The sequence below is a fragment of the Solanum dulcamara genome, chromosome 9 (genome assembly GCF_947179165.1).
Source record: "Solanum dulcamara chromosome 9, daSolDulc1.2, whole genome shotgun sequence".
Taxonomy (NCBI): Eukaryota; Viridiplantae; Streptophyta; class Magnoliopsida; order Solanales; family Solanaceae; genus Solanum; species Solanum dulcamara.
Genome location: NC_077245.1, coordinates 52,172,691 through 52,199,299, shown reverse-complemented (window position 1 = coordinate 52,199,299; position 26,609 = coordinate 52,172,691). Strand labels below are relative to the sequence as shown.

The 26,609-nt window shown below is 32.6% G+C and overlaps 1 protein-coding gene across 1 annotated transcript; it reads right to left on the bottom strand.

The window, feature by feature from the left end:
• Nucleotides 1–7,781: 7,781 nt before the first annotated feature.
• On the bottom strand, nucleotides 7,782–11,235 carry LOC129904443 (probable serine/threonine-protein kinase PBL3). Its single transcript, XM_055980014.1, has 6 exons — nucleotides 11,008–11,235; nucleotides 9,509–9,834; nucleotides 9,281–9,416; nucleotides 8,758–8,894; nucleotides 8,527–8,650; nucleotides 7,782–8,394 (listed from the first exon to the last, which is right to left on the bottom strand). Exons 1-6 carry the CDS (start codon nucleotides 11,066–11,068, stop codon nucleotides 7,988–7,990), a joined length of 1,191 nt encoding a protein of 396 aa, XP_055835989.1. The 5' UTR covers nucleotides 11,069–11,235; the 3' UTR covers nucleotides 7,782–7,987.
• Nucleotides 11,236–26,609: the final 15,374 nt, after the last annotated feature.

The following is a 26,609-nucleotide window of genomic DNA, read 5'->3' as shown; positions in this document are numbered from 1 at the left end:
ACTCTACTTGACGCGATATGTAGGACACCCTAGGAAATCTTAAACCTTTTTCTCTGATACCAAGTTTGTCATGAGACAACCTAAGGTCTAGTCGTAACACGATGATCTAAACTCAGAAGGGCTCCAACCAAGCCTCTTGACATATCGTAAAGCATAAATAAGGTGAAGTAAATGTGTAATTATCATAGGAAAGTCTAAATGATGAGTCACAAATAAAGAATGTAACTTGACAACATAAACTCAAACATTTGTCCAACTAATGCCGTTAATCATGAATACAAGAGGAGGCTAAGACATGTCCCTAGATCACCCTCAATATGAAAGAAAATAATTGTATTTGGAAGTAAGAAAAGAACATCTCATAATTAGTCCTCGATAGATGAGGACTCACCACAACTCTGTCGATAAGAAAGCTCAATTAGCCACGTGGATGGGTATGATCCTCAACCTCAACCCCTATATTATGAAATAATATAGGAAACAATATGCGTTAGTACGTTTAAATATACTAAGTATGTGGAAATGACATGTAATATAAATCATATGATGCAATGATCAAGGATATACATGGTAAGCAGGATAAGTAAAACCATGAGGAAAGTCATAATGATCAAGCATTTAAAAGATGTAGTTGAAAATCATAAGGTAGCATAATACTCATATTCATATGTGGGATAAGAACCATAATCGACAATAAGACAATGCAAGCTATAACAAGGAATCCCGTTGTCTCCCCATACTACGAAGAAAAGGGGAATCTACTTGTCCAGGTAAACTCTACCCCTCTAGGCAGATTATGTACATACGCTATATATGGATCCACTAGATATGTCATGAAGGCAACCTACAGTGGAACATAGTTTAAGAGACATGAGGCTGCTACTAAGGCTTTTAGTAGGGCCCCCACCACAAGTCCACTCCGTGCTAAGTCAAATCACATGGAATACATAATATAGTGAACATACTTAGCATGTATCATAACTTGTTCATAAATTTCGTAATTCATAAAATAGCTCATTTCATAACATAATTGTAATATGAGAATTGGCCGTTCATCATTACAAATTATACTTGCATAATTCATATCATAAGGTCATAGGTCACCACATAGGGCTCTAAGTCACCTATCTTCATGACTTGCATGAAAATCATAACTTGAACATACTTGTAATTCATGATCATACTTCATACTTGAATGTAGAGTAAAACTCATATACATAATCAACTTGATTGAAAACTATAAGAACACCTTGAAAATATTGAACTCCATAATCATATTTCATATAATTTATCATAAAAAATAGCTTCATGCATGGGCATTCATAATTAATTTGAAATCATGTAATTTACGTAGAAACATACTTATAATGATCATAAATAATGATTTAAAATGAAATTGAATTAGCCCAACACAATTCATTAGAATTAGAGTTAGAAGGTAATGAAAATTCATGAGATTTTTGAAATAAACCTTAGACTCCATGAGTGGAAGGGACTCATGAATCAATCCACACATACCTTGATTGAAATTAAACTTGAATTTAAGAAAGGAGACTTGATCTTGAAGAAACTCTAACCAAAGCTTGATGAACTCTTGAGGAACCTTGGGAGAGAAGTTTAGAATTTTTGGGGGGAATAATGAGGGAATAAAAGAGTTTTAGGAGTATTTAGGATACAATTCGTAATGAATCTAGTCCTTAAAAATGTTCACATACATTATTAGAATTTAGGAAAAATACCAAACTACCCTCATTAAATTTCCAAAAATTGACCCTACAATTTGACTCTTACGAGTCATAGAAGCAGTGATGAGTCATAGGAACGACTCATCCTGCAGGCCCTATAAAAGGCTTAAAAATTAAGTCTAAACTTCCTATACGGATCGTGTCTACGACTCGTTCTCAGGTCTATGAGTCCTACAAATCACACTTCCTTCGTCTCGCAGGTACTCGAAAACCCTAAAAAAACAAGTCTCTGATGTTTGCATACGACTCACCTTTACTAGTCGTAGATCTTTCTACGACTCATCTTGTCGAGTCATAGAAGAGATCCTGAGGATTCCATAGTTGCAGGATTTCAGATTCTATAAGTCGTAGACTCCGCCACGAGTCGTCATATGACTCGTAGACTCTTAATTTTTTGCCGTAGAAAAATTCCAACCCTTTACTTCACTTCCAAAAGCTAAATTTACGACTCGTAATAACCTAGATGAGTCGTAGACTAACTCATAGACCTGGTCCGTCCAATTCCTTTAAAATTTTCTTTTCGTTCGACTTTTCATCTTACGGGATATTACAGGTGAACCTGAATGTTATGAGAAGGCCATGAAAGATAAGCATAATGATCAACGGGTTGATGTCATGCAAGATAAGATGAATTTCTGCATAGAACCACACTTATGAGTTGGTGAAATTGCCTATGGGCATGAGAGCTTTGAATAACAAGTGGATGTTCAAAGTTAAAATTGAAGAACACAGTTTGAAGTCCAGGTATAAAGCTAGATTGGTTGTTAAGGAATTTAGTCAAAGAAAGGGTATCGACTTTGACAAAATATTTCCTTCTTTCGTGAAAATGTCCTCTATTTTTACAGTTCTTGGTTTGGCTGCTAGTTTATATTTAGAGATTGAGTAGATGGATGTGAAGATGATTTTTTTATGGTGACCTAGAGAAGGAGATTTATATGAAATAACCTGAGGTCCTCAAAGTAAACGGTAAAGAAAATTTTATGTGCAAACTCAAAAAGAGTCTTTATGGCCTAAAGAAAGCTCCTAGAAAGTGGTACAAAAAGTTTGAATCTGTTATGGGGGGAGAAAGGCTAAAAGAAGACTTTCTCATATCACTATGTATTTGTACAAAAAAAATCTGACAATGATTTTATCATCCTCTTACTATATATGGATGATATGTTGATTGTGAGCAAGAATATTTTCAAGATTGACGAGTTGAAGAGAGATTTGTGTAAGTCTATTACTATGAAAGACTTGGGACATGCCAAATAAATTTTGGACATGAGAATTACTCGCCTTAGAGAAAGGAAGATTTACTTGTCATAAAAGAAGTACATTGAACGTGTACTAGAGCACTTCAACATGAAGAATACTAAGCCTGTTAGCACACCTCTTGCTAGTCATATAAAGTTGAAGAAGAAGATGTGTCTACAACTAGGGAGAAAAAAGTGAGCATGACCAAAGTTCCATATTCCTTCATTGTCGGAAGTTTAATGTATACAATGGTATGCACTAGACCTGATAATGCTCACGCAATTGGTATTGTCAGTAGGTTTCTGGACAATCTAAAAAAACAACATTGCGAAGCTGTAAAGTGGATACTCAGGTATCTGAGAGGAAGCTCAGATGAATACTTGTGGTTTAGAGGAACAAATTCAATCTTAAAGAGCTATACAAATATTGATATGGAAGGTAACCTTGATAACAGAAAATTCACTATTGGATATTTGTTTACTTTTTTAGGGAGGGCTATATCATGACAGTCAAAGCTGCAGAAGTGTGTTGCACTATCTACAATTGAAGTTGGGTATATTGCGGCTACTGAAGCTGGCAAGGAGATGATATGGCTCAAGAAATTTCTTCAAGATCTTGGCTTGCATCAAAAGGAACATGTCGTTTATTGCGATAGTTAAAGTGCAATAGAGTTGATCAAGAACTCCATGTAGCATGCAAGGAAGAAACAAATAGATGTGAGATATCACTAGATTTGAGAAAAGACAGAAAATGAATCTATGCATGTTGAAAAAATCTCTACAAATGAGAATCGTGCATATTTGCTGACCAAAGTTGTAACAAAGGACAATTTCGAATTGTGCAAAGAATTTGTTGGCATGAGCTCTCTTTGATAAGACGAAGATACCTCCTTTTGGGGCATGGGACTGGAGGGGGGAAATTTGTGGGGTCTATCCTATTTAATTTTAGTCAATAATAGTTGCTACATTTTCAATTACTGCAAGCAATTGTCAAAAGTAATATTGAAGCAAATGTTGAATTTGAATCATTGGCAGCAAATATTGAATTGACAGTGCAATTTGCAATTGAAAATTGCAACTAACCAATCCTTCTGATTAGCTCAACTTGTTGAAAATCTATCTATAAATAGAGAACCCATTCTTCATCATAAATACACCAATTCACAGAGAAAGAAAAATATTTAGAGAGATGTGAGGTTTCCATAGACTATATTTAAGAAAATAGTCTGTGAAGAAAAATAGAGTGTGGGCGACATTTTAGTGATGTGGTAAATCAAAAGAGTGTTATTCATTTTAACTGTGTAGTAGTCATTTTAAGTATTGTACTCATGACTACACGGTGTAAAATTTCTTACTATAGTGATATCAGTTGCTCCTCTTGATCCGTGATATTCCCTTATTTAAAAGGGTTTTCAAGTAAAATTCTTAGTGTTAGTATTTTCCCATTTTTTTCCATTACTTTGACCAAATATATTTTTTGTGCTTGTCCGCATTTTCCCCAACAGGATAGTCATTTGTTGTTGATTAAAATTGGACATTTATATCATTCACTAGTTATTTGAGGGGGGAGGGGTTACGATTAGGTGATGTCACGATGTATTCAGATTCACAATTGTTATGTAGTGCCACTTATGATGAGATTGGTTTGATATTAATCCTAATATGATGGCGTGGAGACTCCTATTCTATATAAGAATCTCTTGAATTTATAAATTAAAAGACACCCTTGAAATGAAAAGCTTGATTTGTGAAATGAGATTTCTTTTACTTAAAAATTATTTTGTAACTGTTGCACCACCATAAGGTGACTATGATATCTAAATACCTATCATGTACTCATGAATCATTTGTCATGTTCGCAATTTTGTAGGCATGGATACAGTATTTAACAATAAGTGAGTAAGGGACTTATGTCATTTTTTGCTTTTGGTATACCCTACTTCATAACCGTGGAAAGATGGTTACCTTTGCAAGTTTTTGTTGTATGCTTTGTGGCAGTCGTTTGATATCTGGTTAGAGTTATGCAAGTATAAATAATGCATGAATTAGTTATGAGAAAATTTATGTATTATTTTATGTGGGTATTAGTCATTCATGCATTATTTATCCATGTATTCGTTATTCAATCTTCTATCCTGCATAAAATCATATAGAGATTCCACCATAACTTATACATGTATTAATATGCGGGTATCTAAATTGCCAATTAAACATTATATTAACTTTATACATGAATAATTTATATTCTATCTACCTATCAAATGCCGTATAAGTTATATAAAAACTAATACATGAATAACAATTTCTTATCGAACTACCTAACGACCCCTCAATACCTACTTAGAAAAAAATATTTATACTATACCCAACATGTATGTACATTAGACAGATGTCATATGATTTATAAAAAAATATTTATACTTATCAAACTACCTAACGACCCCTTAATACCTACTTAGAAAAAAATATTTATACTATACCCAACATGTATGTACATTATACAGATGTCATATGATTTATAAAAAATATTTATACTTATCGAACTACCTAACGATTCCTTAATTTTTATTTTTTTAACTTCTTCTTTTTAAAAAAAAAAATTCAACTAGACAAATGTTAATTAGAGTTAATTAGCGATTAAGAAACAATTGTTGAAATGTTAACTAGAAATAATTAATTAGTTGTTGAGATGTTAATTAGCAAAAATAAAAAAAAATTGAATTTAATTTTTCATATTAGACTCAATTAAAAAAGAAAAAAATATAAAAATTTATGTGGGGCGGGATAGAGCGAATTGAAAATGAAAAAAAATTATTATACAAGACAGAACGGGACGATTTTAAAAATTTGCGGGTTGAGCTCAACCCGCCCCACCTGCTCATTGTCATCCCTATCAATATGGGATAGAGGAAGAAGGTAAAAAAGATTGACCACATTGGCAAGATTTGACAGCAAATATTCAACTCACCATTTCAACTTAAAACTCAAAAATATATGAAATCATAGAAATGTATTGTAACTTATAATATTGATTTGAGACGAATTTAAATAAAAAGTTTGTGATATGAAAATTATATTAATGTAAATCATGACGGAGCCCACTTTTTGTGTTTTCAAAACTTTATGGCAAGCCAAAGCAGTTTACAAACCAAGTTGTCTACAAATATCCTCATCTTTTAGATTATTTTATAAGTGGGATGGGATAAGTAAGAATATTTTATGGGTTAAGATATTTTTAAAATTATTTTAGCACATTTTTTATATGGAATAAAATAATTTTAAAATTAGCTAATATTTCAAAACAAACATGAGTGAAAGTTAATTTCAAATTTTATCTTCAAATTATTTCCTATCTCAAATACCAAACGATCGGACAAACCATTGTCAAAATTGGACAACACCAATCAAATGAAGGAACTAGAAAATGTACCGGTTCAAATGTTTTTAGCCCCAGTCAACTTTTTTGTTTTTATATGTAGTACATGAATATGCCTTTTAATTTAATTTAGTTGATATTTATATTCTTACATTTTGGGTATGGATAAATAATATAAAATTGAATAAGTAGATATTTACAATCTACGTAACATAATACACGTAGGACACTACACATGACATAAAATTACCGTATAAGATAAATGTGTCTATTTGTTCAATTTTATATAAATTTAAATAGTTATTTGTGCATATTCAAAATTGAAGGGCATAAATGTCTACTTATGCTAAATCAAAGTGTACGTTCATGTATTATGCCTACTTTTTGTATACCACCTACTCCTCCTTTGATGCTGTCAAAATACCATGCCTATTATCAATAACTACCGGTCCACCGCACATACAACAATAAAATTTTATTTTATTTGTACATATTCAAAACTGGAAGGCATAGATGTCTGCTGATGCAAAATTAAAGTGTACGTTCATGTATTATGCCTACTTTTTGTATATCACCTACTCCTCCTTTGATGCTGTCAAAATACCATGCCTATTATCAATAACTATCGGTCCACCGCACATACAACAATAAAACAAGTGAAATTTTTACTTATTTTTCTTGTTCAATACGTAAGAAAAACGTATTATTCTATAAATATTTATATATAATTTAGGCAAATATTATAAAAGATGGGGTAAGCGTAGGGGAAGGAGTGTGTAGTGGTTCAGGAAATTGGGGGATACAGGAGTGAAGTAAAGATGAGGTGTGTTAAAGAGTGGGAGGACATAATCAATACGTGGAACTTGTTTTTTCTACTCCCACTAATGAAGTTATTTTTCTCATTTTTAAGAATTTTATTTTACTAGACAAAATATTTTCCAAGAATTTAATCAAACGAATATCGAAAAATTGAAAAATATCTTCCTCCGTACCAAACACACCGTAGAAGTTCTCTATATTTCCTACTAGCCCCCCATAAGCGCCAAAGATCGGTGATGTTGTCATGATAAGTGTGGGAAGTCGATAGTGTACCCCACTTATTCTGCAAAATCATAAATTAAACTCCAGAATCAACCCTGAATTAGACATTGAAGTAGGGTTATTGAGCAAATTATAAAAGCAGTTCTATAAAAACGCGCATGTTTTGCTTGATTTGGAGAAGATTAATTTTTGGCTTTTACAAGTAGGTTATGAAAAACAATGGCAATTTAACTATGATGCAACTACTTATCTTACATCATTATTTCACACATGCTTTCTCTTCTTAGGAAGAAGACATGAATAAAAGTAAACAAAAGTACCAAGATAAAGTATGGATCCAAAAAAGGTAAGATGTACACAGATCTTACTTCGACCTTTGTGGAGTAGAGAGGCAAGTACCAAGACATAGAATACTAGTAATTTTTAGATATACATTTTACATATGTACATTTAATATATGACACTCAATCACTACTTCCTCTCTAACCCCACCACTAAATAAGAAGGGAGGGAAACAACAAACAAATAAAGAAGAAGGAGACCACACATATATATCTTCCTTATAATATAGTAGAATGTGTTTGTAACATCTATCTTGAATGTGTCACAAATCTCTTTTGAGGATGACTTATCTTGTCATTTGGTGCATTATAATTTGCTTCTGGTGGTGAAGTCCTAGTAATGTCCTTTGGAGCTGGCAGAAGCTCTAATGTGGCTAAGACCTCATCCATTGTTGGTCTAAGTTTTGGATCTACATGCAGGCACCGTAACGCGAGGGCCGCTGCAGCTTGTGCACCTTTCTTGGGATATTGTCCTCCCAACCTTGTATCCATGATTCTCAGTACTCGTCTGTTGTCGCTTAGGAAAGGTTTAGCCCATTCTACCAATGTTTCCTCCGCGCCCCCTGGGTTCTCCTCACCTGTAGCTCGTTTCCCCGATAGCAACTCCAATAGAACAACACCGAAACTATAAACATCATTCTTTGGAGTCAAGTGACCTGTTATGAATAATTGAGGGTTGATTTGAGATGAGATATACAAGTTCCAGGTTGTGTTCAGCATGGCTAGAAGTCCGAGTCATAGTAATCACAAGGCGAATAGTTTAATGGAGAACAGACTGGAATATATACCTGTTGCGACATATTCTGGTGCAGCATAACCCCGAGTTCCTATTACCCTGGTAGAAACATGAGTTCGATCTCCATCAGGACCATCTCTTGCAAGGCCAAAATCTGATAATTTTGCGTTAAACTCCTGCAGAAGTTCAATGAAAAGGTTTAATTGTGACCTTAATGCTGGTTGTATGATTGAGAGCAACAGTTTTTTAATGCCAATCAATATCTCAGACTTAGAGATTGTACCGAATCAAGTAGAATGTTGGAAGCTTTGAGGTCCCGGTAGATCACATTAGCATCCAGACTGTGTAAAAAGGATAATCCTCGTGCAACATCAACTGCAATACACATTCGTTTACCCCAAGTCATAAGCTGAACTCCTTCTGCACAACAATTGAAACATCACTAGTCTTGATCAGCAACTTTCTGAAAAAAACATATTATGCACTGATTTCAAATGTATCATATCAAGACACTGGACGAAGAAAAGCTGAGAAAAAGATTTTAAACTCCAGCCTATATTGGGTTAACTTTGTTGTACAAGCATTTGATGCAATTAACTGCTTCCTTCAGAAGCTCAAACAAAAGATCATTCAATTGCATCAACGATTATCTTACTGAAAGCTAACACCACTTCTGGAATATTAGATTATCGATGCTTGAGAAAAATGTCCTGCACCACTACAGTAATAAAGTGTACAAAATCCTACCTAGATAACAGGAACAATGAAGAATTATAGGAATTCTGCAAATACAGAGATTGACTCACTTCTGAATAGATGATTTTCCAAGCTTCCTTTGGTCATAAACTCATAAACAAGAAGCCGGTTATCAGATTCTACACAATATCCAATCAACGTCACAAGATTTTCGTGGTGAAGCTGCCCTAAGTAGTTCACTTCTGCCTGCAGGTTTGATGAGGGACACTAAGTTATCACTGGGAACAAGTGCAATAAAGATATATTCGACATTTTCCAAAGGATTATAATGAACATACAAGCCATTCTCTGTGGCCCTGGGAGCTTTCTGACTTAAGCTTCTTGACAGCCACTACCATCCCAGTTCCTGGTTTGCAGGGAGCAAGTGTATTTTCATCTAGCCATCCTTTGAAGACATATCCAAATCCTCCCTCACCAAGAAGACTATCAGTTCGAAAATTCCTAGTCGCATTTTTGAGGTCATTGAAGGTAAAGGACTTGAGATTGCAGATGGCAGATAGGTCACTTTTGCAAGACTTGAGAGCATTTCCTGAACTTCCCTGAAATTTCTGGCTATAAGAATGACTTGATTCCTTTCTCTCACTCCCAGGGCCTGTTCTAGAATCTGAAATAACGAGTGCAAAGAAGTAAGCAGATAGGAAACAGAACTCATATTGTAAAATATGAAAGACCAAGTAATATTCAATACAAAACACGAACAAGAAGTCATGGCACGAGACATAGATGCTTTCACAATGTTATGAATCTTATACATGACAGTGCTTCTATTTGATAGACCAGGGCATTTGAAAATAAGCAGCTAAACAGCAGAAGCAATTGTAAAACACCAAAGAGCAAGATGACTTTGAAGAGTGTAAATGAATTACATTACTTAAGTAATTTCTCTGCCATAACATATACTCTCTTCGTTTCAATTTGTTTTTCAGGTTTTGACTTGGCAAGGTAAACAAGACTTTTCAATATTGTGCTTTTAAGCTAAAGATATGCAAAATCTACCAAAATGTCTTTTAATCTTGTGGTGTTAAACATGCCATGTTGAAAGATGCAATCAAAGAGTTGCCAAAAAAGGAACGTCCTAAAAAGGAAAGTAAGGCAAACAAATTGAAACGGAAGAAGTAATTTCTCTCGCTCTCATATTTGGAAAGAGATGCAATAGGTAAATTCTTGAGAATAACTTACTACAGTCTACAACAACACCAAACTAACCAAAAGCAAATTTGCTCCTTCACAATCTCAAGTTCTAATTTTTATGTATCTTGAATCATGATTAATCCTTTACCCTATATTTGGTAACTCACAATATTGATAAAACTCTTGGTTGACATTATTCATCAGATATCTTAACATGATGTTAAATTTGTGTGTACTTTGAAAAAAGATTATTCAAATGATTGGATAACACAAAGTTTAAAAGAAGCAAATAAGAGATCAGAACACTGTGTAATTTGCCTTTAAGCCAACTAAAAATTCAGACATCTCTAAAGGATGATGGAATACACTAAAATCACCATACAGCAAATTGTGCAGTTGAACAATATTCTTCCACTCAAATAAAATTTGTCAAAATGGAAACTTTGATCCCTCTGGCTCAATGCTGGTCGGTGCACAAGGCATCTAGTCTACTCAATACAAACATTAGTAATTATCGTACTCGTAACCTATAGGTCATACATATTCTTAAAGAAGTGTGAAAACTAGCTAAATATGACATAAAAATAGAATCTTGAACATATTACAAAAGCACAGAAAGGTGAAAAGAGAATGTGGGAATTCATACCAGACAATAAACTAGAAGAGGCATGAGCAAGTTTAACAGGTTTACCATAGCAAATCCCCATATTAAACAACAAAAACCAAGATTCTTTTTGAAAAAATAGAAAATCAAGAAAGGGTAGAAGAGAAAAGGGGTAATAGTAGTAGTAGAATAATAGAAAAATGAATCCATTGACATTTGGTTTATGTTTAGGAGGGAAGAGGAAGAGGGCAGCCAGCCCCTTTTTGGTCTTCAGTCAAGAATGTCTATTGAAAATGTTGTCACACAGCTAAGGTATGGTTCATTAGACATATGTGGGACATAGCCACTATGTCGTAGCCGCTCAAGTAATTAATTTTGTCATTACTAATTTTGACTAACCAACTCCATCATAACTTCCTATTTTCAACCCGTTGAACAAACACCCATCCATTCTTCACCAAAAATAATATTTTATGTCACATCTTTTAATTTTACATGATGTTTACAAAAGAATATATATATATATATATATATATATGGTTAAAAACAATTTTTTAATATTTATGTGTTTGAGATTCATTTCATTAATGGTAAAAGGATAATTTTAAAGTTAAGTTATTTATAATTGTAATAAGGGCATCTCCAAATTTGGTGCAAAGCAACTCCAATCCATCCATCAAATTTTACACTAAAAAAGAATATTTTTCTCTCTCTTTATTATTATATTATTATTATTTATTTTATTTATTATTTCTTATTTCATAAAACAAAATTCTTTCTAAAAAAACATTCACTATATATAATTTTCATATTGCTTCAAATTATAGGCGTTTAATATAAAACTATTTTATATCATAATTTTTTTAAATAAGATAAATTGCTAGAAAATATTACATATTATACATGATAATGGATAACACAAATAAAAGTGAAATCATTAAGAAATATAATTAAATAAACATTACACAATTGAAAATTTTATTTTAAGTTCTACATGAATATTCAACTTTCAAGATCACTACTATGCTTCCATAAATGCTCTATTAATGCATTACGTAGTTCAAAATGAACTTCTTTGTAATTAATTTTTTGATGTCGAACAAGAAATTATTGAAATTGATAATTTTCATCTACTGTCATTTCTACCATCGGAGTTGAACCATCTAAAGCATCTTGAATTGGTGTGTTAAGATCACGCTCATCCTCAATTATCATATTGTGCATTATAATACATGAAGTTAATATATTCACCAATTTATATTTTTACATATTTAATTTTTGTCAAGGTTAATTGTACATATATCTAATTCAAATTTATAGTAGAACAAAAATAAATTTAATTTCAAAAAAAATCAAGTAAAGGAAAATAATATATAAAAAAAAATATTGTAAAAATATTACGTAAAACTAATAAAATATTTTAATTAAACATAACAATTTATACAATATTTAATTAAAAGTATGGTATAATATAATAATAATAATAATAATAATAATAATAATAATAATAAAGGACAATTTGGTGCTACACTATTTATCACACCAAATTTGGTGTAAAATTTCGTATGAGTTGAAGCAACTTTGCACTAAATATAGTATTTGGTGCAAAACTTGACATGGCTTGAAAATGGCGTAAGGTAATTTTTTTTGTAACGGATTAAAAAAAAGGGCGTCACATCAAATATAATAGAGGGAGTACTCTTTCCAATAAAGAATCTAGTTTGATTAATGTATCTCTTATAAATTCTTTAATATTTATCTATATTATATATCTCTTAATTTTAGAATTATTAATGCTAAGGATAAAGTTGAAAACAAATTAATTCACTTTTTGATTTTTTAAATTAACAACAATTTTAAAATAAATATTTTTTAGTATACATGACAACTAAAAAGAAACGAAGGAGTATATCTTTTATACCAAAATTAATTACTCTCTCCCTTTCAATTTGGTCATGTTAATTTGGCGCGACTGAAAATTTAAGAAATTGAAAAAATAATTATTTACTTTTCAAAATTAAATATATGTATAATATATTAAAATATTCTTTAGTCTTATAATTTTTTAAAAAATTCATATAGAATATTTAAAGTAAAGAGTTATCAAATTAAGAAAAGATGCCTTCTTTTTTTAAGAGACTTCAAAAAATGCATCTTTATGCAGTTGATAATTCTTCAATTTTAATATTCTACGTGACTTTTTGACCACCATATGGTTTAGAAAACATTTTAAAGTATTACGTATATATTTAGCTTAAAATTATTCTTAAAAAAATAAAAATATCTTCTTATTTTCTTAAATTTAACATATAATTAAACTAAAACATTTTTAAAAAATTGAAACAAAAAGAATATGTGTCCTCAAAAAAAGAGATAGTAATTTATAAGATTTAAATTATTAAACTTAATATAAGACAAATAAAAATAGAATAGTTTCAGATGTCGAGTTCACTTTGTCCAAAATTAGGGAAACATAAGTTTATCTCTTTAAAAGCAACCAACATTTCAGAAAATTTTAATAAGAATTTTATCCATATATTATGCTTTCCAAGCACATTCTTAAAAAGGATAAATTGAAAATTTGGAAAACAACCATGTTTTGAAGGACTGGTTTAGCGTACGTACTTTGCACGTGTGTACCACGTCAATCAATAAAATTATATATATGAAGAACGTAAAAAGTAGTAATTGATGTTAAAATGTTTTTTTTATTTAAATGTTCTGAATAAATATTGTATCTCAAAATAGTATTGTTATTTCATCTGAAGGAGTCTTCAATTCCTTATTGAAAGTTTTGTAGTACCCTACTGTCACGGACTTAGACTTCAACAAAGACCTTCGTGCGGCACTTGACAACTTACTCACGAATCTTTCACAATCTTGCAAGCTCAAGTAAGCCTTTAAGACTAGATCGCTAAGGGAACGCTAGATTATAAGAAAAACAAGAGAGATTTTATGAAGAAGGCTTTGTATTACTTCGAAGAATGTTTGATTTCTTGATGATTTGCTATAAATGAATGTCCCCTCTATTTATACTACTCCTTAGGGGCTTAAGTGTAAATAAAAATTACTACACAAGTCCTTCTATATTTACAAACTAATCCTTCTTCTAGATTTCTCTACACAACTAGAAGATTCTAAGGACTTTCCATGCAAATCCATGGAATTCTAAAGTCTTCCAAGGAAATTCTCCACGTGTCTCTAGAACCTTCCACTATGGACTAGCATTTTTCCTATGTAAGGTTTTCACATGGACAACTTTGTGACATGTGGCACTTACGTATCGCTTATGTGGCGTGATGATGTGGCGGGTCATCACACTACGTAGCTAATTAAACTGCTACAAAAACAAAAACAACTAATAGTAGAAAATAGGTTTATCCCAATTTAAACTACTTCTTTATTAGATGGAAAAATATGTTTGCAACGGATCATACGATCTATCGCAGAAAGATAGTTCTTTAATTGATTAAAAAAATTAAATTACCTCCAAAAAAATTGTTTAATTATATTATGGGCGTGCAATAACATTTAGAGCAATTAAATTACCTCAAAAATGACTATTTGATCATATTATATGTGTGCATAACAATTAAGGGTCGTTTGGTAGATTGTATAAAAATAGTACTAAATAGAGTATATTAGTAATGCCTGCATTAGTAATGATTGTATTAGTTATGCTTGCATTAATTATAGATAGAATATTTCTTATGCATTATTTGGTTTAGTGTATTTAAAATAGCATGCATTACATAAAAATATTTATTTACAAAAAATATCTTCAACAATTATGGTGGAAAAGATGTAAAAAGCATTTTGAGGGATAATTGGGTTTTTAATCATGTTAATGCATGCATTAAATCCCCTTGCATTACTAATACCTAGAAATTCATGGTATTAGTAATACACACCTTAATACACAATAGAGTGTATAACTAATGCATTAGTTATGCATAACATGAAAATGTGTACCAAACAAGGTACTACTAATATACCTAATTAATGCATGCATTAATTTTGCTAATACACTCTACCAAATGATCCCTTAGAGTATGTATAAAAAAAAACATTAGAGCCTATAATTAAATTTAAAAAAAAATGCTAAATCTTATGATTTATTCACAATTAAACAATTGCATGTAGTTAAATTTTGAAAAGAAATCATATAATAAGGAATATTAAGTTACTTATAATTACGACAACTTAAACAAAACATCACCAATCATATAAAGGGTTAGGATCGAAGGCTATACAATTCTAACCCTAGAACACAATATTTTAATAAATTAAATTTTCTCTTGCAAGTTATAAAATTCATACTGTTATCACCAAAACAATAAGTGATGCAGCGACACCAATATGCAATAATATAAAATTATGAATCCATCTTCGAAAAATATAATAATTGAGAAGAATTTTGAAATCACACAAACTTATGAATACCTGATAAACAAAAGGTTGAAACGACACTAAGAAGAATAGGACAACCACATATTATAAGGGGAATTATTATATATTCAAGTCCTTTTTATGGTAAAGTTCTAAATATTTCTATTTGCTTAATATAAAATATTATTAAGTAAAAGAATTACATAGATAAATGGAATGTAGTCCATCTCTAGCTAACTTACTACGTGGTTACATGTAAAAAAAATTATATGGAAATTATAATTCATTTAGCAATCAAAATTTTAGTTGGTTTTGAACTCCTAGATATTAGCATAATAATTAAATGATAATTATTTGATAAAAATTATGAAAAAATGATTTTGTCTAAAGCGAAATCTTTTAATGAAGGACAAAAAGTTCAATCAATATTTTAAGGGTTTTCGTGCTATTAATATGGTATAGATTCTTATTCAAAAGGTGTCTTTTTCTATAATGGGGAGAAAGAAGAGAGAAAATTGAATCAAAACCCTACTATATTTGTAACTTTATAATTTTTTCATATAAATAAAAGAAATTTCTTTTTCCTAAATCACATCTTATTTTACCATAATTTCTAAAAGTTTCTATCATTTAAAATAAATTCAAAAATTTCCTCTCGAATGCATCACTCCCCTCTCGCTGATATATCTCTATCCTCCTCTTGGATACTTCCTTCCCCTTTCTGATACATTCTTTCCCTCTCGAATACATCCCTCTCCTATGTATCTGGATATCTTATCCTATTTTTGAGACATATTTATCCCCTCTCTAATACATTCCTCCCCTATGTATTCGGATGTCTGCTGATGTATCCGGAAGTCTAGTAATGTATTCGAAATCCATAAATTTTAAGAGATTTTTGTAACTGAAAAAAAAATAGAGAAATAATTTAATTAATCTTAACACTATGTGATTTATGTAAATTTATCTAAATAAAATACAGACAGCTGAGCTAGAAAAGTCCACTTATAAAGAGCCTACAAATTGAAGATATTTTGTCTTTCATAATTAAGAGCCCGTTGGAATTAGCTTATAAGTTACTTATGAGTTGTTTTCAGCTTTTTGAATGTTTGACTAGCTAACTTAAAGTCATTTTTTGCTTAAAATAAACCCCAATAAATAATTGGATTTATTTGGACGGACTTATTTTAAGCAACTTATAAGTTGAAAACAACTTATAAGTCAAAGAAAATAAGTTGGGCTGCACCTACTTTTTTAAAAAACTTATAAACAGTTTTCAACTTATAAATTACTTAAAATAAGTCCATCCAAACAGGCTCTAAGTCACCGAAACTCATCTCTAATAGTTAACCTATATCAAAGAAGTTTAATATTCAAAATAGTTACAAGGGGCAAATTGGCTTGACCTCATTATGCTTAGGGGTCCAAAGAATAGTCAGTACCCTACTTCAAATAACAATTACAAGTTATGATGATGGCAGAATTCTTACTAAGAAAATCAAAATATTAAAAAGTAGAAAGTTGAAAAAACCTAATGAGATTCAATAATGATTATATAAAAATAAATATAATTTTGATTATATATATATAATGTAATATTTCGATAAAGAAATTCAGATTAACACGCTTGTGACACTATCTATGTCCCTGATTGTAAGTTGCAAATTGGTAGCTAGTTAGAAGAAATATTATACATATATTAGATCCTGCATAAGTAATACTATATTTGATAGCTGGTTAGAATTTTATATAAAATTAATACGATATTTGATTTGTAATTTAGAAACTAATAATAATACTATATAAGTTATGAAAGAATTTATGTATAACTTTATGAAGATGAAATAACTAATACGAATAAATAATACATAAATAACTAAACTCTGCATAACTAATTATTATAAATAATATATAATTTTTTTCACTACTAATTATGTATTATTAATACCTCCATAATTATAACTACCTGCTAAACGACTCCTAATTACCCGCCATTGAGAAATAAATGCTTGAATTAAATATTTGTTTTTCGAAGGATGACTTTGTCCATGTATGACTTTTATTTGTTCAAGAAAATAAAATAGGGGATAAGAATACCTGATATTAAATTATTAATGAATAAGGAGATTGATTATATACTCAAAATATTTATACTTTCACATGATAAATTCAAAGTTGCATAATGATATAATATAATGTTGGTCAAATGGAAAATGACTGTACCTTTGAATTTCATTTTCAAATAGTTCTTCTATGGACCTCTCAATCATTTTCAATGAAAAAGGCTTTTAATAGAATTTGGCCACAACCCTAGGGAAAGTGGACCAAGAGCATGAAATTTCTTAAGAAGTTTGACTAATTATTTTTACCACTCATAATTGGATTCGAATGAAATTAAAAAATAGTCTGATCGTTGTTATGATGGTTTCAAACTAAACTAAAGAGAGGACGGAACAAAAAAAAAACAAATTCATCTCTAATCATGTCCTATACCATATCTCTTGCTGTCTTGGAACGACTGCACGTTACATCATAGCAGCACGATCAAATGAAGGTGGAAAACACGAATTAGCGATGAAATATCAAAAAGTTTTATTAGCTAAGAGTAATATTTTAGAGATGGATTAACGATGAGGTTTATAGCTAAAATTTACAATTAAGGGAGAAGAAAAACTTTTAGTCTTAATATTATAATTAATAACAACAAGAAAGCCTTACTTTTAAATTAGAATTTAGTTCTCTTGAGTTTGGAATCAATCTTTATTTACCTAAAGGATGTGCATCATCAATTAATTTACCCTTTGATACTGTTGTATTTTGCACATTTAAATGGTAACAAATGGCGAACAATTTAGTGTAGAAGATATAGTAATTTACTTAAAAAAATTGAAATTAGCTATAAATTCCATCGTTAAATTGTTTGTAGGTAATAACTCTTTTTGATAATCCCCGCTAATTCGTCACTAAATTTATAACCCTTACAATTTTAAGAAAAAAAGTTTTTCTTCTCCCTTAATCCTAAATTTAAGTCCATTTCTTGGAAAGGGAAGGTCCTTTAAAAATAGTGAAATTGTATTGCACATAAGTTATGTACGGTAACATTGTATTTAATAGGGAAGATAACCTATTTATACAAAATAAGATTCGTATTTACCAAATATAACAGTTTTTTATTTCCCAAAACAAACACAAAATTACGCTTCGAATTTTGCTGAAGACTTGGAATTTCGCTCATAAAAACTGTATAAAAACGATATGATTTATGTATATAAGTGTATAAATTTATATATAAAGTTTATCGTAGATTTCTAGAATAAATCACGATTCAAATCTCGCTCAAGACTTCGAATCTCGCTCACAATTTTATATACAAATTTTGTATGAAATATATATAAATTTTGTATAAACTTCATGTTGGTTCTTGAAAAATTAATACAACTACAATTACATTGTATACAACTTTCATATAAATAATACAGTTACAGGCTTACAGCATCATACAAACTTAAAAAATACAATTTTCATACAACTCAACAAACAATTATAGTATAACTTTAATACACATTTGACACAAGTTGACTGCAACTTTGAATTTCAATGAACTAAGACTGAAATTTCTTCTAAAACTAGATCAAATCGTATCCAACTTATAGATTCGAACTCCTCACAAAGTTTCAGTTCTTTTAAGATATCACCCACTTGAAATAAGGTTCGTCTGCGATAAATCAATTTTTCAAACTTGAGATTCGAGCTTTTTTAGTGCCTAAAAATGGAGTGAACTCTTGCTAAACTAAAAATATCTCTAAATTAGTAAAATGGTGAAATTGTGGGTTGATGAAGATGAAATCGTGATTGAAGTTGAATACTGAAGGAGAAAATCACAGACAGAAATTTTTAAAAATTTATAAAGAAAAGGAGATGAAAATAGTAACATGATGAAGATATTTCCTAAAATATCAACCCCTAACCATATAGATTTCCTATAATTAAACTCAAAATTATGGAAAAATCAAACAAAAACAACAATATATCCACTGAAATCCCACAAGTGAGGTCGGGGGAGGATAGTGTGTATGTAGACCTTATCACTACCTCATGGAGATAGAGAGGTTGTTTTCGAAAAACCCTCGGCTCGAATGTGTCATGACCTCGACCCACCATGACTGACACCTACTCTAACTCTCCGGTCGGAAAACCATTCTAAACAGTCCAACAACAATAATCGCAAAGTATATACCAGCTTAAAGATGCGGAAGCAGGTTTAAATTAAAAATAAATGTTGAGTTCCCGTAACCTCAGAAAATGCCTAGTTATCAACCCAAAATATGCGGAAGTAAACACATCCTAGGAACTGAAAGTCGTCCGTACCAAAACTCTAACCAAATGTCAATGTAAGAAAAGGGGAACACTCACAAAAGAAGTTAAAATACTAAACAAATGTTTGAACATCTGAGTCTCAAAAGAAGGACTGAGACTAATGAGAAAGTCTACGGAAGCATGACAGAATAGCTCACCCTTAGACTTCGAACAAGTTTTTACTCTTCTAACCAAGGTATCTCCGCAACGATTGAATATGCCCTGTACTCAACAAAAGGCAAAGCAAGAGTAGTATCAGCACATAAAAACTACGGTGTACTAGTAAGATCACGCGGTTAGTGAGTAAGCGAATCATAGACAAGTAAATTCCACCCAATAGGCATACACATACACAGAATAAGTCAACTAATCTCAAGTTCAACTATATTCAGCAATATCACAACTCAATATCTTCCACATGCTATAACTTCACACAAGGGACCTCTCAACGGACCTACAAACAATCAATTTTATGTCGGAACATGACATCCCATCCAAATATAGTGTGTCGGAACGTGACACCCGATCTAAGCATACCACAATCACAAATACATTCAGTATTTACAGTATTTATATCATCAAGAACAAGTTTATCACTAAAAAGGCCAGCAAGTGATCACTTCACACATAATCTAGCATGTTTCCCTATTCATATATACACACGCATATCATGAATCAATTTAATAAGTATATGAAATACATACGGAAAACTAGACCATCACCTACCTCAAATTCACGCTTCAACAACCTTACAATGCAAGAGTTTTCCCTTTCCAAGTTCGATCCTCTCGTTCTTGATCTAGAAAACAGTCAATACTATAAAGGATTAACACAATGGCCTAACTATATGAAATATAACACAATTCACATCCTAGGCCAAACCTATGTTCCTAACCCCACCCTAAGGTTATTTCCCACCATTAGTTTTCAATTCATACCCTTATCCAATGATTACCAACCAGAATTTCTAGGTTTTAGAAATTAAAGAATAAATTTAAGGAGTAAAATCCTTACCTTAAGTGTGGAAATCAATGGGAAATTGATAGAATTTGCCCTAGGTTGCCTTCTGAAGCTTTAGGAACAATTTTTGTAGAAAAGAAAGTTCTAGGGGTTTTCTCCAACTTAAGTCACGTCTGCCCTGCTCTGACGAGGCCACTCTGACGGGAGAAATCCCGCTCTGGCGGTTTGTACAAAAATAGAAAGCTCAGAGTTTGAGATACAAGCCCCTATTTCACAACACACTCTCTTCCCAGGTCGTATTAAAATATACACTTCATGTCAAATGCAATTTTGAGAGTTTTACTCACCCGAATGCGATTCTGCAAAATCGTAAATGCTTTGTATCATCCTGTCTATCAGCCTATCTAATTAAATCAGAGATTATCTCTCACACCATTTACATGGTCACCCTAGACTTCACCTAACTCAGAATTCGTCCAAATCTTGCCTAGGCTAAATTTTTTAGAAGTAACTACCCGAAGTTTTCTGGCCCGAAATCCTTCCCTATTAGCCTATTCCTAACGACAAGAAAATGTTGTTATAGAATGTATCAGCCCCAAGTTGGAGAAAATAACAATAGATATAACATAGTGGCTAAAACTAAGAGCAATGTAAATTCTACGAGATAAAAATAATAACAAAAGCAAAATAATGTGATTATCAAAAAGCAACAACAACACAACTATAATGGCACGACTAGTCCTATGACCAACCTAAATCATCATTGGCCAGGTAACACTTTACCCTTATTAGCCTTGTACCCTAAAACACAACTTCCACACCCTTCTATCTAAAGTCATGTCTTCAGTGATATGAAGCTGCGTCATATCCTGTCTAATCACCTTTCTTCCCATACTTTTTCAGTCTATCCCTAACCCTCTGCGTAACCCCTAAATCCAACTGCTCGCACCTTCTAAATGGGGCATCGATACATCTCCTCTGCACATACCTAAACTATCTCAATTTCGCTTTTCTCATCTTGTCTACCACAGAGGCCACTCCCATCTTCTCCCGAATAACCTCATTTCTTATCTTATCACTCCTAGTATGTCCATACATCCATCTCAATATCCTTATCTCTGTCATATGAATCTTCTGAATATGTGAGTTCCTGATTGGCTAACACTCCACCTCATATAACAAAGACGGTCTAACCATCATTCTGTAGAACTTACCTTTAAGTTTAGGTGGTACCTTCATATCACACAGCACTCCAGAGGTAAACCTCCATTTCATCCATGCCACCTCAATGTGATGTGTAATATCATTATCGATATCTCCACTACTCCGAATGACGGACTCAAGATATTTAAAGCTTTCTTGCTTAGGAATAAGATGAGTGACAAGCCTCACTTCTATGCTCTCTTCATCCATCACAACACTAAATTTTCACTTCAAGTGTCACAACCCGAATTCGGGTCTGATGGCACCTGTCCTTTTTCACCAGACAAGTCAGCCTAAAACCAAATATTTAAGAAAAATAAAGCAAAAAATATCTAAATAGGCAAGTAATAAAATAAAGCGAACGTCTTTCAACTTAAACACTCCAAAGATTGGTTGTCACATGTACAAGCCGTTAAAAGTCAAGACAGAATTGAATTACAAGTCTCAATATGTCTTCAACTCTCAAATAGAATAAAACATAAAAGTACAGGAAAATTTGAGAGCCCACTGAATGTCAATAACTACCTCTCTCAAACTTCTGAAAGCCTCAAATGATCAGAAAGAACGGGTGATCAAAGTTCAGGCTCAGAATCTACACAAGTGTAGAAGCAAAGGGTAAGTATCAAACAACACGGTATCCAGCAAGTTAACTAGCAAAACTAAGTAAATCTAATAGGATACACGAACTCCTTTCCAACCCAACCGAACCTCCATAAATACAACCTACATAGAAATCAGTACAACCTAACAATTCATACTAAATAGTTCAATAAAGTTCAGATCACAGCTCAATATCACAAGATATAAAGTACAAATAGTCACAAGTCACATATAAGCATTAAGTCTGTCACACACAAATATGTAGGAAATGTATATGCATACTCAATGATCATGCATGTGTGCAATCGCCGGCAAAGACCCCGATATTATTATCTTGTCGAAAATGACCTCGACATCATAGTATCTCGCTGGAAATGACCTCGACCTTATAATATTACACCAAAAATGACCTCAGCATCATAATATCTCTCAGAGAAAATGACCTCGACATCATAATATCTCTCACCTAAAATGACCTCGACATCATAATATCTCTCGCCGAAATTGACTTGGCATCATAATATCTCTCGTCGAAAATGACCTCGACATTATAATATCTCTCACCAGAAATGACCTCTCTAGAGCAGCTGAATAAGTGCGTTGGGGCTCTTAATGAGTCTGTAATAGGCACTGACGCATCAAGTGACCCGGATCTCCATAACTAAAACACGACCTTGGGATAGAAGATTGTTGTGATGAACCCGATGAAATACCATAACCACCTTTGCTTGAACTCTGAGATCCTCAAACTACCTACCCACTCTCGGTTGCTGGCATAGAAGCATGAATAGGTCTCTAACACTGAAACTGACATGCGCCTCTAGTGAGTCCTCTCTAGCACGTCATCGGGCCAGTGCGCTCCTAAGCACGACCTTTACCAACAACTGCTCCACGGCCTCGGCCTCTAGCTCATCCACTACCTCTACCCCTAGTCGGGGTCTCAACAACTATCTCGGAGACTGCCTCCCCTTTAATAACAGACATAGCTCTATTCCTCGGCATCTGCCAAAACAATAATCGACACTCGACACGATAAGAAAAAATGAATAACAGCAGTTTTCTAATAGTCTTCATAGTCGAAATAGGCAAGTAATAAATAAAAGAGAAAGTCTTTCAACTTAAACACCCCCAAAGATTGATTGTCACCTGCACAAGCCACTAAAAAGACAAGACAGAATTGAATTACAAGTTTCAATAAGTTTTCAACTCTCAAATAGTGTAAAGCACAAAAGTATAGAAAAATCTGAGAGCCCGTTGAATGTCAATAGCTACCTATCTCAAACTCCTGGAAGCCTCAGATGATCAGAGAGAACGGGTGATCAAAGTCCAAGCTTAGAATCTACACAAGTGTAGAAGCAAGGGGTGAGTATCAAACAACACGGTACCCAACAAGTTAACTAGAAAAACTAATAAATCTTATAAGATACACGAACTCCTTTCCAACCCAATCGAACCTCCATAACTACAACCTACACAGAAATTAGTCTAACCTAACAGTTCATACTAAATAATTCAATAAAGTTCAGATCACAGCTCAATATCACAAGATATAAGTACAAGTAGTCACAAGTCACATATAAGCATCAAGTCTGTCACACACAGATATGCAATAAATGTATATTCACACTCAATGATCTTGCATATGTGCAATAAATAGCAAAGACCTCGACATCATAATTTTGCCGTAAATGACCTCGACATCACAATGTCTCATCGAAAATGACCTTGGCCTTATAATATTTTGCCGAAAATAACCTCGGTATAATAATATCTCTCGTCAAAAATAAACTTGTCATCATAATATCTCTTGCAGAAATAATCTCGACATCATAATATCTCTCACTGGAAATGACCTCGGCATCATAATAGCTCTCACCAAAAAAAACCTCGGTATCATAATATCTCTCGCCGAAAATGACCTCGGCATCATAATATCTCTCGCCAAAAATGACTTTGGCATCATAATAATATGCATCTCATCACAGTGTTTCAGAAAAAATACAATCAGCATGCTCACACAATTAATGAGGAATATATCAAGTCAACCAATCCGCAATAATAAACAGACTATCAAAGTATTTCATTAAATACATATAGATATCAAGATCGCGATATGTCATACTTAAATCAATACAATAACACACATCCTGTTGATCAATTTAGATTAGTTCATATCGCGATTCAACCCATAACCTCATCCCCATTACTCCCCAACACATACACACAAGGGAAATTCGGAATTCTAATAGACTCACGATGTTTTAAGAGTCAACTTGCCTTAGCCAAAATGCGATTAATCACTCAACGTGAGTCTTTGCCTTCTGAATATACTCTGAATTGCCATAATCTATTCAAATAGTACTTCACAATCAGAAATCAAGTCCAACGATACTGAGAATGCGAAATTCGAGAAAAAAATGGTCAAAAAGCCTCAAATTTCAATTCCGAGAAGGGGGTTAAAATCAGAGAATTTTTACATGGAAATGTTCCTCTAAGCATTAGAAATTCATTGGTGAAAACCATTTCGAAAAACAAGATCAAATTAGGTCAAAATCATCATTTGAAGAATTTCTCAAAATTCTTGAAAAAGAGTCATTTTCACCAATTAAAAACATCGATTTCCATGATAAAAATCACAATTATGCAATCGGTTGCGAAGATTAAGGGTTAAAATCACTTAAGCATTAGGTTCTGCGCAAAGATCTTCCCCTAAATCGCCTACCCAAGCGTTCCAAGTTCAAAAATGGTGAAAAAGGCTTAAACCCCGACAAAAATCCCTCTCAGATGTCTTAAGTGACTGGGGTTTGCTTAAGTGTACCTCGCTATCTTGACAACTTGGTCTCTTTCGCGACCCCTGCCTCTCCGCTAAAGCGGTCCTTCGATTGCTATCGCGATGTCGCTTTAGCGACCAGGGATTCGCTTCAAGTTTCCCCTTTTGCAAAAACGACAGGCTTGTAACAAAAATGGGAGTCTCTTTAGAGACACACTCCTCGATAATGCGAGGCTTGCACTAGATCTTAGCAAAAATCCCAAAATCACCAAGTCTTAAAGTCTTCGAATGACCTCGGAATTCAATCGAAACCCCGTATACACAAACCATATGTGCAATCCTACTAAATTTGACATCTCAAACTCAACGAAACCATACAAAATTGATTTTGAGATCTCCTTAACCCAGAATCTAAAAAGTCGCAACTAGATCAACTTTTTCCTTAAAAGACCAAAACGTCCTTGGAGCTTCTGAAAATACACAGGAACTCTACCTAGGCCTAAAATCATCCTTTAATCCAATGAAGTCATCGAAATTCAATTCTGAGTATCTAATCCTCAAATGTTAACCAAAGTTAACCCTATGGCCAAAAACTCAAAAATTTCCAACTCCACACCTCAAATCCATGATATAATCCCAAATTTGATTCCATCAACTTTCCTAGATCAATTTCAATATTTCATAACTGATGGAATCGGTGAAATTTCATTCCAAGACCTGAAACTCTGAATGACTTCAAATATCACTTTTGAGCCATACAAACCTCTAAAACTCAAAGTTTGCCAAAAATCTCAACTTTTTAAGAAAAACTATTAAACCGACATCAGATATCAATCAAATACGAATCGAGGAAACTACCGAGAGGGACAAAATGTTCATTTTTTGAAATTTAGCAAAAATGACCTTCAGGGTCATCACATCAAGTATTCTATTTTGGTCCTGCTCAATTTGAACCCTTTGGACTCCAAAGTTTGTCTCCAAACCTCTAACCTATTATTAACTCTATTCCGAGTCTCATCAATCAACACTATGTCATCCGCAAATACATACACTATGGAAGCTCCTCCTGAATAGACCATGTTAGTTTATCTATCACAAGGCAAAAAGAAAAGGGCCCAGACAGATCTCTGATGTAGTCCCATCTCAACAGGAAAATACTTTGTATCTCCTTCCACTATTCTAACCTAGTTCTTGGCTCCACCATACATGTCCTTTATCTCTCTAATATATACCACCGGGATGCCTTTAGCCTCCAGACACCTCTAAAGTACATCCCTAGGAACTTTGTCATAGGCCTTTTCAAGATCAATGAACACCATATGAAGATCTCTTTTTTTCTTATATTTCTCCACCAATCTCTGCATAA

Bases quoted from the DNA above. Each gene is read 5' to 3' on its own strand.
- LOC129904443 (XM_055980014.1), bottom strand. From the start codon at position 11,068: ATGGGGATTTGCTATGGTAAACCTGTTAAACTTGCTCATGCCTCTTCT. The intron at 8,895-9,280 runs GTGAGTCAATCT...ATTGTTGTGCAG, and splicing joins GGAAAATCATCTATTCAGAA to AAGGAGTTCAGCTTATGACT. The intron at 8,395-8,526 runs GTATATATTCCA...TATTCATAACAG, and splicing joins ACCAGAATATGTCGCAACAG to GTCACTTGACTCCAAAGAAT.